The following is an 11487-nucleotide window of genomic DNA, read 5'->3' on the forward strand; positions in this document are numbered from 1 at the left end:
GCCGGGTCCAGCGTCCAGTAGTTGCCCTTGCGCTCGCCGCCGCCCTCGCGCGGCACTTTGATGAAGCACTCGTTGAGGCTGAGGTTGTGGCGGATGCTATTTTGCCAGCCCTTCTTGTTCTTCTCGTAGAACGGGAACTTGGCGATGATGTACTGGTAGATGCCGGACAGCGTGAGCCTCTTCTCCGCGCTCTCGCGGATCGCCATGGCGATGAGCGCCACGTACGAGTACGGGGGCTTCTGCGCCGGGTCCGGCTTCTCCGGGGCTGTCCCGCCGCCACCCCCTCCGCCCTTGCCTGCGCTCGGCGGCGGCGCTTCTGGCTCCTTGACTGTGCGGCCGGTCTCTGGGGCCAGCAGGGCCCCCGCCGCGTCCTCGGGCTCGGGGTAGCTGGCCATCATGACAAAGCCGGCGCGCCGCGGCCGGGCCGCCTCTGCTCTCCGTTCCAGGCGCTGGCGCGGCAAAGAGTTGGGGCGCACAAGTCCGCTTACGGCCGAGTCTCAAACTTCTGGAGACTGCGGATGCCGCCCGCGTTTGCTTGCTGGAGGCCTCTCGCTGCTCTCCCCTCTCCTTCCCCTTCCCCTAGGGAGCGGCCGGCGGGAGTGGAGCTCAGCCTCTGGCCATGGGGAGTCCGCCCAACAGAGAGGGGCTCCGGCCTCGCCGCCCCTCCCCGTCCAGGCCAGTCCCCGCCTTGGTGGGTTTTCTGTTCAGCTCTCTTCCCCTCCCCCCGCCCCCCGGTTTCCCGAAGCACGACCCGCGTCTCTGGCAGAGCTGCCTCCTGGAGTCCCTAGTGCGCCAGGAGCCTCGCTCTGTTCTGATTCGTATGGGCTCCACCGAGTTCCGCTTGCGTCAGGCGCCTTCGCCCCTATAGCGGGGCGGCCAGCCGCGCACGGGCGAGTTCATCTCCAAGTCACTTTTTGTAAACGCCCCGCACAGCCTGGACCGGCCTGCCCCCGCCCGGCGAGCCTCCGGGGCCCAGCCGACAGCCAGGCTCACGCGCCCTTGAAATCTGCCGGTACTCTCTCTGCGGGCTGGGCTGGGAGATGACAAGGACCCCGGTGGGGTCCACTCGCACCCAGCCAAAGCCCAGGAAGCTCGGGCCCCAGCGAGAAGAGGCGCTCCAAGCCTCCTCGCGGCTTTCAGGTGAAAGAAAACGACTCCTTTGCTCTGCCGTTTGCTGCTGTCTTGAGGCTGAACTAGCTCGGGGCTGGGGAGGGGCGAGACGGCGCAGGGCCGGACGGGGTAGGGTGGGGAGAGCTGCTCTGAGGCTTTGGGAAAATGAGCACAGAAACGCGTGTGACTGTACGAAGAAACCTCGGACTGGCCTGTCTCTCTCGCTCTCAGAGTGACTGGGCTGGAATGGGGCTGGGGAGAGGATCTCTGGGAATAGTCGTACAGGGGCGCCGCCTGAATAACCTCTGCCTCTCCCTGCGTTGCCAGTGGATCTAGGAACCAGGCTCCTCCTTGGAATCCCTGTACTAATCCTATGGGGTTGGAGTGAAGGTTGGATGTGTGCTTTAACAGCACCAAGTAGATGCCCATCAGCTATTGCGCTAATACAGCCGGGGATGTTGCCGGGACTTTGCAGGACTGTGTATGTGTGTGCACAGGGGTCACATATGGAAGTCATGGAGAAGAGCTGTCCTTGAGATGGGTGAGATACCAGGTGCATGTATGCTGCTCAGAAACACAGGTATGCACATGTACAAGGTGTGAGATTTGTATTTACAAGGTAAAACACACTGATACTGATAGTTACATAATATGTTTATCAAGTATCAGAGTAAATGTAGCTGGTGGATATAGCATCTTCTCTTTTTCTCCTTTCTTCTTTCCTTCCCCTCTTTCTTCCTTTCTTTCACAATTCTTCGATGCCTCTTTCCCTCCCAGTGCATGTATTTCGCCACAGACTGGGAAGAAAAACATCAGGCTGAGGGAGGGACTTGTTCAAATCTCTCTCCTGATGAGACATTTGTTCTGATCTTTCTCCAGAAGATCAGGAGTTAGTTGTCACCTACCTTAAGCAGAATTCTGATGGGAATCCAGTTATATCAGCATGTACAGAGATTGTTTCAGGGAAAATCAGGTGTGCCTTTTAACAGTATGCTCCTTAACAGTGCCTTTTAACTTGGCCTTAACAAAAAGTCTGCAGTTATAAAGTATGAGACAGATGGCCAGTGTTTTGAATCCTCAAACCCCAAACTCCTTGGTGCTGAGGAGTGGGGCAAGGCTGCCTTATGGAGGAAGGTGGACTGAATGGATGTCCTGTAGGTGTGCGTTAGTGATTGGCATGTCTGGAGTGGCTGGCTCAATGCCTGTCACTGCTTCTTCCTCCCAGGCTATTTCGACTCTGAGAGTTCTCCAGAAGCCCAAGGAGCCTTCAGTGGCCTGTAGTTCCAGCATCCACAGGCCATCTACAAGTGTTGTCTGCTGCTCACTCAGGCCTCTGATCTGCATTCTGAGATGAAAGGGAGGGAGGACAAGGGTGCTGGGGCTCTTTGGAATTCAGCATCTTGAAGATGACACCAGAGAGGTCAGCAGGGCAACCCTTGCCTGGTCACAAGGATGAGAGGGAGCAAGGCTATCCACAAAGTAGCTTGGTTTTTTTTTATGGGCGGTCTCCCACTGCACCCAATAGGCATGGGGGAAGCAGCACTTCTGCAGAATCCCTGCTGCTGCTTTCTGAGCAGGAGTGCAGATGTTTTTCTTCTTCCTTACCCCCATCCTTGCCCAGGCTTTGGGTGGGAGTAGTGAGTCAGATTTGGGGCTGCTGCAGATTGGCCTAGTGCCTATCCTCCCCCAGCCAGGGCCTGGGCAGGGGGAAAAACAGCTGGGTCTGGCCCTATCCTGGTGGGGGCTCCTCTCTCCTTTTCTCTCTCTCTCTTTTTTCTTTTTTTTTCTGACCACCCAGGCTGGCTCTCTGCTTCTCTCTCTCTCTTTCTTTCTTCTTCTCACAGGCATTTCCGCTGCTCAGCCCTGCAGCAGCCAGGTGTAACAGCATTGTTGTGTGTGTCATCACTTCCCTGAATTCCATACTCGGCTCCCTTTTCAGCCTTTAAGGAGCCTGTGTGTGTGTGTGTGTGCGCGCGCGTGCGTGCGTGTGTGTGTGTGTGTGTGTGTAGGGGTTGGGGGCAAATGAAGGCGTTCCTCTAAAGGATTTTCAGAGTAGAAAGGAGTTCTGCTCTGAAAATATTGATTTCTGACTGTTCCGTGGAGGAACAGAACCCCCAGCCCTGGTGCAGAAGAGGATGCCTGATGCGTGCACCCTGGGAAGGGCTGGAATCAGTCTCCCCAAGATGTGCCTTCACATGGCGGTCGGCATTCGAAGGCTCAGAAAACAGGCAAGAAAATGCGGGCAAGAAGCCTGGCAGAATGATTACTTTCAGGTCCCCTCCAGGCCTCTGCGGAAAAGCCAGGGGCTTCGAGCTGGAGACAGAGGAGCCTAGGAAGAGAGTACAATCCTCTCCTTGCCAGCCCAGCCAGAGGTGGGTGAAGCGGGCGCTCCAGGAAACGGTGCGGGACGCCTTGATTTTTTCTCAGCCTTCGGAGGCAGGCTGGTTGCTGGTGGGGTCGGGATCCTCTCTGAACAGGGCATACTGTGCCTAGGTTTTGTGGACGCCCGGGCCGGTTCCTTTTCTCTCCGCGGCATTGGGGCGACGCAGGGCCCCGGCTTAGTGACCTTGGGGCGGCGCTCACTTCCAGAGGCCAGGGTGGTGGGCTGGGCAGAGATCACTGCCTCTTTGCCCCAGTTTTCCAGGGTCCCGCAGCTGCAATTGAGCAGCCACCAGCGCCTCCTGACCGCGGTCCCACCGGAGCGCCGCCTGCGGTCACGGTTCCAGTGAACCGCCGACCGAGCGCAGCCTCAGCTCCCGCGCCTCCTCGCAGTCTGGCCCCGCGCCTCGGAGGTCCCGACAGCCGGCGCGAGCAATCTGCTCGGCTCTAACGCAGACGCTTTTCTCCCCAGGGCCGGGAATCCTGCAACAGCGGCAGAAGCGGCCCTCGCCTCTGGCTCCCGGTGGCCCAGCTCTACTAGGGGAGCGTCGCGGCTGCTCTGAGGCAGGCAGCGCTTCGTTAGCACCGTTCAGCTCGTCCCGCGCCGACGCCAGCTGCCTGAACCAGGTCCCGCGGTCCCCTTTCCTAGCGGAACCCCGAAACAGCCGTCGGTTTCCCACTCCTGAGCGGGAGAGAATAGAGCCTGCTGCAACTCTCTGCTTGTAGGGATGGCCTCTGCAGTGCTTGACCAGCAAAGGGACGCTTCATTGTGTCTATTAGTACATCCCCATACACTCCACTCCTCAACAACTGTCAGCACTCACGCCCTCCTGGCCCCTCACACCTCCCTTTGCACCCACACCTCAGGGACCCGGTGTCCCTCCACTTAGGTCACGTTACTCCATCCACTTCTCTCTCTCTCTCTCTCTCTCTCTCTCTCTCTCTCTCTCTCGGTCAACTCCAGATCCCCTCTAGTTCTCCTTCCCCGCCTACTTCTCTCACACTCACCAGCTACACATACTAATTCAGATCCTGCACATGTCGGTGGAAAACATGTCAAGCCAATGTGCAGACCCTAAGCTTTTTCCACACTCTGCTCACCTTCCCATCTCACGGCACAGGATGATCTCTGGGCTCCATGTTTACAAGCCTGACTCCCAGAAGCCTGTTGATTCTCTGATGTCCTTGGCCTGTGATTGGAGTGACTGGGCTGCCACCTGGGTGTTTTCATGGTGGGATTGCTGCGCAGACCACAGAGAAGCTCAGGTACTGAGCACATTCCAGATACACTTTAACATGCACAGGCCACTCACACAGGCTTCATCTCTGTCTCACAGCTCTGCTGAGCTTGCTGCAGCAGCAGACACCCACATAGCACCAAGTCTGAAGTCAGTGGGTATTAGTCTGCCTGGCTGGGATTAGCAAAGTCAGTTATGTGCTTGGGAGAGAACAGGGGAATGGGGAGAGAGAGAGATATTGAGAAAGAGGAAAGAGAAGCGACCTCCTACTCTGGGAAGAACTCACACATGAGAGCTGTTTCCTGTTGTTAAGTGTCTCATTGAGCTCCCCTCTTTCTCCCCCAGGAAGGGCTGAGAGGCAGTAGAACAGAACTCTGGCTCCTCTTTACCTTGCTGATGTGGGGGTATGAGTCCACCAACACTATTTTGTCCCAAGGAGTATGTGCCTCACCGTCAATCAGGCAGAATGCAAGGCAGTTGTAGGCCTTTTTCATGGTGGAGGCCAACTGGGAAAAAGGCAGAAGGGGCTGGGTCCTGGGCCAAGTCAGGCCCTCCTCCCTCCAAAGACCCCTGGGATGCTCTCAAAGCCGGATTCTAGGGTGGTGGGAGCTGCTGACAAGCATCCTCTGATGTCCCTCATGACATCTATGGCCCAAAGCCATTTTGTTCAGCTCTGAACAGTGAGTGCCTTGCCAGTAGGCCTCAGACTTGCTTGGGAACATGATGTGCTCTTAAAAGTTGCCTCGTTGCGGCTCTCCACACCCAGACTGTAAGCGCTAATGGGCAGAGTCTGCCCTCTGCTCCTCACTCAGTGCTTCCCACCAGGATGGGCTTAGTACTTTTTAATAGAATTAGAAAACGGTTCCACTGGACAGAATTGGGAAATGCCACTTTCCTTATAATGAAGTTAGAATTTCCAAGAAAGGGACTGTAGCTGAGGAAGAGTGGTTTGACCATTGAGAGCCAGCTCAGGATCTGAGAGTTCTCTGCCATTTGGGGTTACTTGCTCATTATAGCTGCATGACCATGGTGCTGAACCTTAGGCAAGGACAAGGACACCTCCCTAGTCCCCAATCAGGGTGAGGACCTGTCTGAAACATTCAAACTAGACTTTACTGGAAACAGGTCTCTGCACTCAGGGCAACTGGCTTGCAAGGTAAGGCCTGCAGTCTCCAGCCCCATGCTAACCCATGAGGGGATGCCAGAGAGAGCCCTTCCCCCTTGGTCCTCATTCCTGGCTCAATTTTCGCCCACAAAGTGGGCCCTGCCTAAAGACGATAGGCAACTGCCATGCAGGAAGGCAGTTTTAGATGCCTAGCTGGCACAAAGTCCAGAGGAAGGGAGGGAGAAGGGCTGAGTTTTGTATTACTGTTCTACCTTTGGAGATTTTCCTCATGCCAAGATGGGGGTGTGTGTGTGTGTGTGTGTGTGTGTGTGTGTGTATGCGGTATAACTTTATTAAACACTTTTTTTTTTCTTTTTTTGAGACAGGGTCTCACTCTGCTCCCCAAGCTGGAGTGCAGTGGTGCAATCTCGGCTTACTGCAATCTCCACCTCCCAGGCTCAAGTGATCCTCCCACCTCAGCCTCAGCCTCAGCCTCCCAAGTAGCTGGGACTATGGCTGTGAGCCAACACAGTCAGCTAATTTTTTTTTTTTTTTTTTGTATTTTTGGTAGAGACAGTGTTTTGCCATGTGGGCCAGACTGGTCTTGAACTCCTGAGCTCAGGGTGATTTGCCTGCTTCAACTTCCCAAAGTGTTGGGATTGCAGGTGTAAGCCACCATGCCTGGTCAGTTTTTTAGTTTTTATTTCAATAGTTTTGGGGGAACAGGTGGTTTTTGGTTACGTGGATGAGTTCTTTAGTGGTAATTTCTGAGATTTTGGTGCACTTGTCACCTGAGCATTGTACACAATACCCAGTGTGTAATCTTTTATCCCTCACCCCCCTCCTACCCTTCCCCATTGAGTCCCCATTGTATAATTTTTTTTTTCTTTTTGAGACAGAGTCTCAGTCTGTTGCCCAGGCTGGAGTGCAGTGGCGTGAACTTGGCTCACGGCAGCCTACTGAGTTCAAGTGATTCTCCTGCCTCAGCCTCCTGCGTAGCTGGGACTACAGGCATGCACCACCATGCCCAGCTAATTTTTGTAATTTTAGTAGAGATGGAGTTTCACCGTGTTGGCCAGGCCGGTCTTGAACTCCTAACCTCAAGTGATCTGCCCATCTTGGCCTCCCAAAGTGTTGGGATTACAGGCGTGAGCCACTGCGCCTGGTCCATTATGTCATTCTTATGCCTTTGCGTCTTCATAGCTTAGCTCTCACTTATAAGTGAGAACAGAGGATATTTGGTTTTCCATACTTGAGTTACTTCACTTAGTACAATGGTCTCCAACTCCATCCAGACTGCTGTGAATGCCATTATTTTATTCCTTTTTATGGCTGAGTAGTATTCCATGGTGTATATATATCACATTTTCTTTATCCCCTCATTGGTTGATGGGCATTTAGGCTTTTTCCGTATTTTTGTATGTAGATGGTAAACAATATACAGGTTGATGTATTATGACATATAATGCAGTATGTAACCACCACCTGGATCAAGATATAGAGCATTTCTGGCACGTCATAAGGTTCCTTCATATCTTTTTCCAATCAATATTGCCTCAAAAGGGAACCCATATTTGGATTTCTATCACCATAAATAACCTTTGCCTGCCTTGAGCCTCATATAAATGGAGCGTATAGCATATATGCCTTTATGTCTAGTTTTTCTGCACAACATATTTTTAATATTCACTGGTCTTGTCGCATGTGTTAGACATTTATTTCTTTTTATTGCTGTGTAATATTCTAGTATTTGCTTATCCATCCATGTGTTGAGGGACGTTTGTTTCCAGTTTTTGGATATCATAAATAAAGCTGCTGCCCACATTGTTGTACATGTCTTTTTTGTGAAGGGCATTTTGCTACTCTTGAGTGAATTGTAAGAGTAGGCATATATTTAGTTTCAGTAGATACTGCCAAACAGTTTCCAAAGTGATAAAACCAAATACAGTGGTACACAGACAGACAAACATACTTTAACAGGGCCTTTTCCTTATAGATAGCATTCTCTAAAAACCACTATTTACCTGCACTTATTATTACTATTACTATAACTGGAAAAAACAGCTTTTTTGTTTTTTGTTGTACAAGATCTCACTCTGTCACCCAGGCTGGAGTGCAATGACGTGATCATGGCGCACTGCAGCCTTGACCTCCTGGGCTCAGCCTCCTGAGTAGCTGGGACTACAGGTGCTCACTGCCACACCCAACTAATTTATGTATTTTTTGTAGAGATGGGGTTTCGCCGTGTTGCCCAGGCTGGTCTTTAACTCCTGGGTTCAGACAGTCCTCCCATCTCAGCCTCCCAAAATGCTGGGATTACAGGCGTGAGCCACCACACCTGGCCAAAAAAATAGCTATCCTTTATTAAGCACTTATTTTGTGCCAGAAACATTACATGCATTATCTCATTTTGTTTTTATGAGAAACCCAAGGGATTGGTACTATTCCCATTTTACACTTGAGGAACCTGAGGCTCAGAGAGAGTGAGTAACTTGCCAAAGGCCCTCAGCTGATAAGTGACCACTTGACTGTGGGCTCTGAATTTCACTTCCATACATGTACCTCTGCTTGTTCCTGTGAGGTCAGGAAGTTCTCCCTTCCATCTGACCAAATCCAGCTGCCAGGTAACAGACTCATTTCCTATCAACCTGTGGTCCTCTCTGCATACCTTCTCACACCTAGATTTGAGTTCTGTGTACACACACATATGCACACAGTTTCTCTCCCACAGCCACACACTCACTGTGAAGAAGGAGAGGATGGGGGCCAATTTAATGAAGACTTCAGAGCTTGCCAAGTCCCGGGCTTAATAACCTAATGAGGTCCCTCTCAGGGAATTTGCAGAAGATTGGACTAGGGACCAGCCTGTTTCTGGATGCTGCAGAGGATAATTCAGAGCCTTTCTTTCCCTGGAAAGAGATGGGAATTTGGTCCTCCTCCCAGCATGCTGAGCCAAGCCCATGGTGGGCTTCAGAGGCTGATGCCTAAGGCATCCCTCTGCAAGGTTTGTCGAGAGATGTTGCACTTTGCCCTGGAACGTGGTGAGTAGGGAGGATGTGTGTGGTCTGAGCAGGGAGAGAGCAGGAAGTCTGGGGAACTGCCCCTCTAGGCACAGTGCTTGACTAGGCCCTGCACGGAATGGTCACCACGGGAGGGAGAACCAGCAGCCTCCTCCTTGGGACCATGGGTTACCAAATCTCCAAGTCTCCAAGCCCCTAAGCTTGACTGAGAGGAGTGTTGCTACTCTGTGGGTGGAGGCCATATGTGGGTTTTCTATGCTTTGCAGGTGGCCCCTCCTCAGGCCCCTTTCTAGACTAATTGAGGTCTTGCTGGGCTCTGGGTTTATAATTGGGGGTAATTGCTGACAGGCTGTTGTGGTGGTACAAGCAGGTTTTTGTTGGGGAAGCAGTAGTCAGGATTTGGGAGCTTTGGGTGGGGACAGTCCAGGATCCCAATGTTCCCTGTTCCAGGAAGCTCTTGTCCCTGGCCATTTGCTTGGAGGCAGTACTCCCGAGGACCAAGGACTGGTAGCATATCTGAACAGGAAGGGACCTCCTCATGCGGGTGCTGGGAACTCAGATTCAGAAGCACACAGAGGGAGGTAGTGCAGCTGCAGCAGAGGTTCTTATGCCTGGCACTGTCATCTATGCACACCACTGACAGGCTGGGAGGCACTGCCGTTGGGTGGCTAACAGACCTCTGTTCCAATTCGTACTCACACCATCCTTGGAAATGATGGAACTTCACCTTGCATCAGAGTTTTAATTTTTTTTAAATCATTTTTTGAGCAGGCAATGTGTTCACATGGACCAAAACTGAAAAATATACAAGGCTGGCAGTGAAAAGTTTCTCTCCCACTTCTGTCCCCCAAGTCACCCTCGTCACAGGCAGCCAGTGACCCTGGTTTCACGTATATCCTTCCAGACATAGTTTATGCACATACAAACGTACCCACATACATTCTCCCGCACTCCTGCAATTTTTGCCTATGGCAGCATCGTATGCACAGTGTTCTGCCCCTTAGAAATCTTTCCACATCAATGCATTCTCTTTTTAGAACTGCAGGTTGTTTCTGATCCTTTGCTTTTACAAGCAATACAGTACTGTATAAACTTGTATATATCTCATTTTGTAAGTATGTATATATATTTATAAAATGATTTCTAAAAGTGTAAGATTGGGTAGTGGATATATGCACCTATAACTTTGATAGATTATGCTAAATTCCTTATAGATTGAGCCAGAATGCACTCCTGCCAACAGTGTGTGGCACTCCTGTTTCCTCATAGCCACTCTAACACAAGTCTTTTTTTTTTTTTTTTCTTTTTTTGAGATGCAGTCTCGCTCTGTTGCCAAGCTGGAGTGCAGTCATGCGATCTCGGTTCACTACAACCTCTGACTCCCTAGTTCAAATGATTCTTCTGCCTCAGCTTCCCGAGTAGCTGGGATTACAGCCATGTGCCACCACACCCAGCTGAATTTTTTTTTTTTTTTTTTTTTTTTAGACGGAGTCTCGCTCTGTGGCCCAGGCTGGAGTGCAATGGCACGATCTTGGCTCACTGCAAGCTCCGCCTCCCAGGTTCACCCATTCTCCTGCCTCAGCCTCCCGAGTATCTGGGACTACAGGTGCCCGCCACCTTGCCCGGCTAATTTCTTGTATTTTTTTTTTTAGTAGAGATGGCACTTCACCGTGTCAGCCAGGATGGTCTCGATCTCCTGACCTCAAGATCTGCCCGCCTCAGCCTCCCAAAGTGCTGGGATTACAGGCATGAGCCAATGAGCCTGGCGAACTTACACTGCACTCCAGCCTGGGTGACAGAGCGAGACTTCATCTCAAAAAAGAAAAAGAAATAAATCTTACAGATATAATTGAGGACCCTGGCTTCCTCGATTCCCCTCTGTCCTTCTCTCTCTTGAGGTGATCACCACAGTAAATTTGGTGCTTAAGATTCCCATACCTGCTTTTGCACTTGTACTATGTGTGTACCCATTCCTAGGCAATACTTATATAAATGGTATCCTGCTGTTGCAGAAAGACACGTGCTTGCTTTTTCATTCAACCTTATGTTTGTGAAAAAGTTCCTGGTTGCCACACAAAGACAAGCTCCATTCATTTTCCCTGTGTTGCACCATTCCATTGTATGAATACATCATGGTTTATTTATCCATGTTCCTGTTAAGAGCATTGGGTTATTTCCTATTCTTTACTATTACCAATAGTCTTGCTATGGATATTCTTAGGCATGTTTGCTAGTGCTTATGTGCTACAGTTTACCAAGAAGTGGGACTGCTGGATGAAAGGTTACAGGGATTTTCAACTTCACCAGTTACTGTTGAGCAGAGCCTCATCTACATCTGTGGAACAGAGAGTGATGCCTATACCTCAGGGAGTCCATGCCCGTAAGTGGGATGGTGGAGTGGAAGCAAATGTGGGCTCAGGTTTTAGCAGGTCTCGACTTAAATTCTGGCTCTGTGATTTATTTGCTGTGTGACTTTGGGCCCAATATCCAGCCTTTCTTTGCCTCATTTCTCTCATCTGCAAAATGGTGATGATAGTATCTATGTTGCAGGGTTCCTGAGAAATAAATGAGATACTGTATGAAAAGATTTAGTATAGGGTCTGGCACAGAGGAAACACTAAAAGGCTCTAGCAAT

General features: G+C 51.1%; 2 protein-coding genes across 2 annotated transcripts in view; one reads left to right on the forward strand and one right to left on the reverse strand.

The window, feature by feature from the left end:
• The window catches only part of FOXL2 (forkhead box L2), a 2235-nt gene extending 1426 nt beyond the window's left edge, over positions 1-809 (reverse strand). Inside the window, exon 1 of the mRNA XM_011998540.1 lies at positions 3-809. Coding sequence (XP_011853930.1) covers positions 3-398 — 396 coding nt within the window. The 5' untranslated portion in view covers positions 399-809. The remainder of the gene's footprint in view (positions 1-2) is intronic.
• A 100-nt stretch (positions 810-909) lies between these two features.
• FOXL2NB (FOXL2 neighbor) lies at positions 910-4269 on the forward strand. The gene is given in 4 exon segments (XM_011998527.1): positions 910-1140; positions 3220-3309; positions 3312-3338; positions 3962-4269. Coding segments are annotated over 4 exon segments (525 nt in total). The 5' UTR covers positions 910-1040.
• The last annotated feature ends 7218 nt before the right edge of the window (positions 4270-11487 follow it).

The sequence above is a fragment of the Mandrillus leucophaeus genome, unplaced genomic scaffold (genome assembly GCF_000951045.1).
Source record: "Mandrillus leucophaeus isolate KB7577 unplaced genomic scaffold, Mleu.le_1.0 Scaffold573, whole genome shotgun sequence".
Taxonomy (NCBI): Eukaryota; Metazoa; Chordata; class Mammalia; order Primates; family Cercopithecidae; genus Mandrillus; species Mandrillus leucophaeus.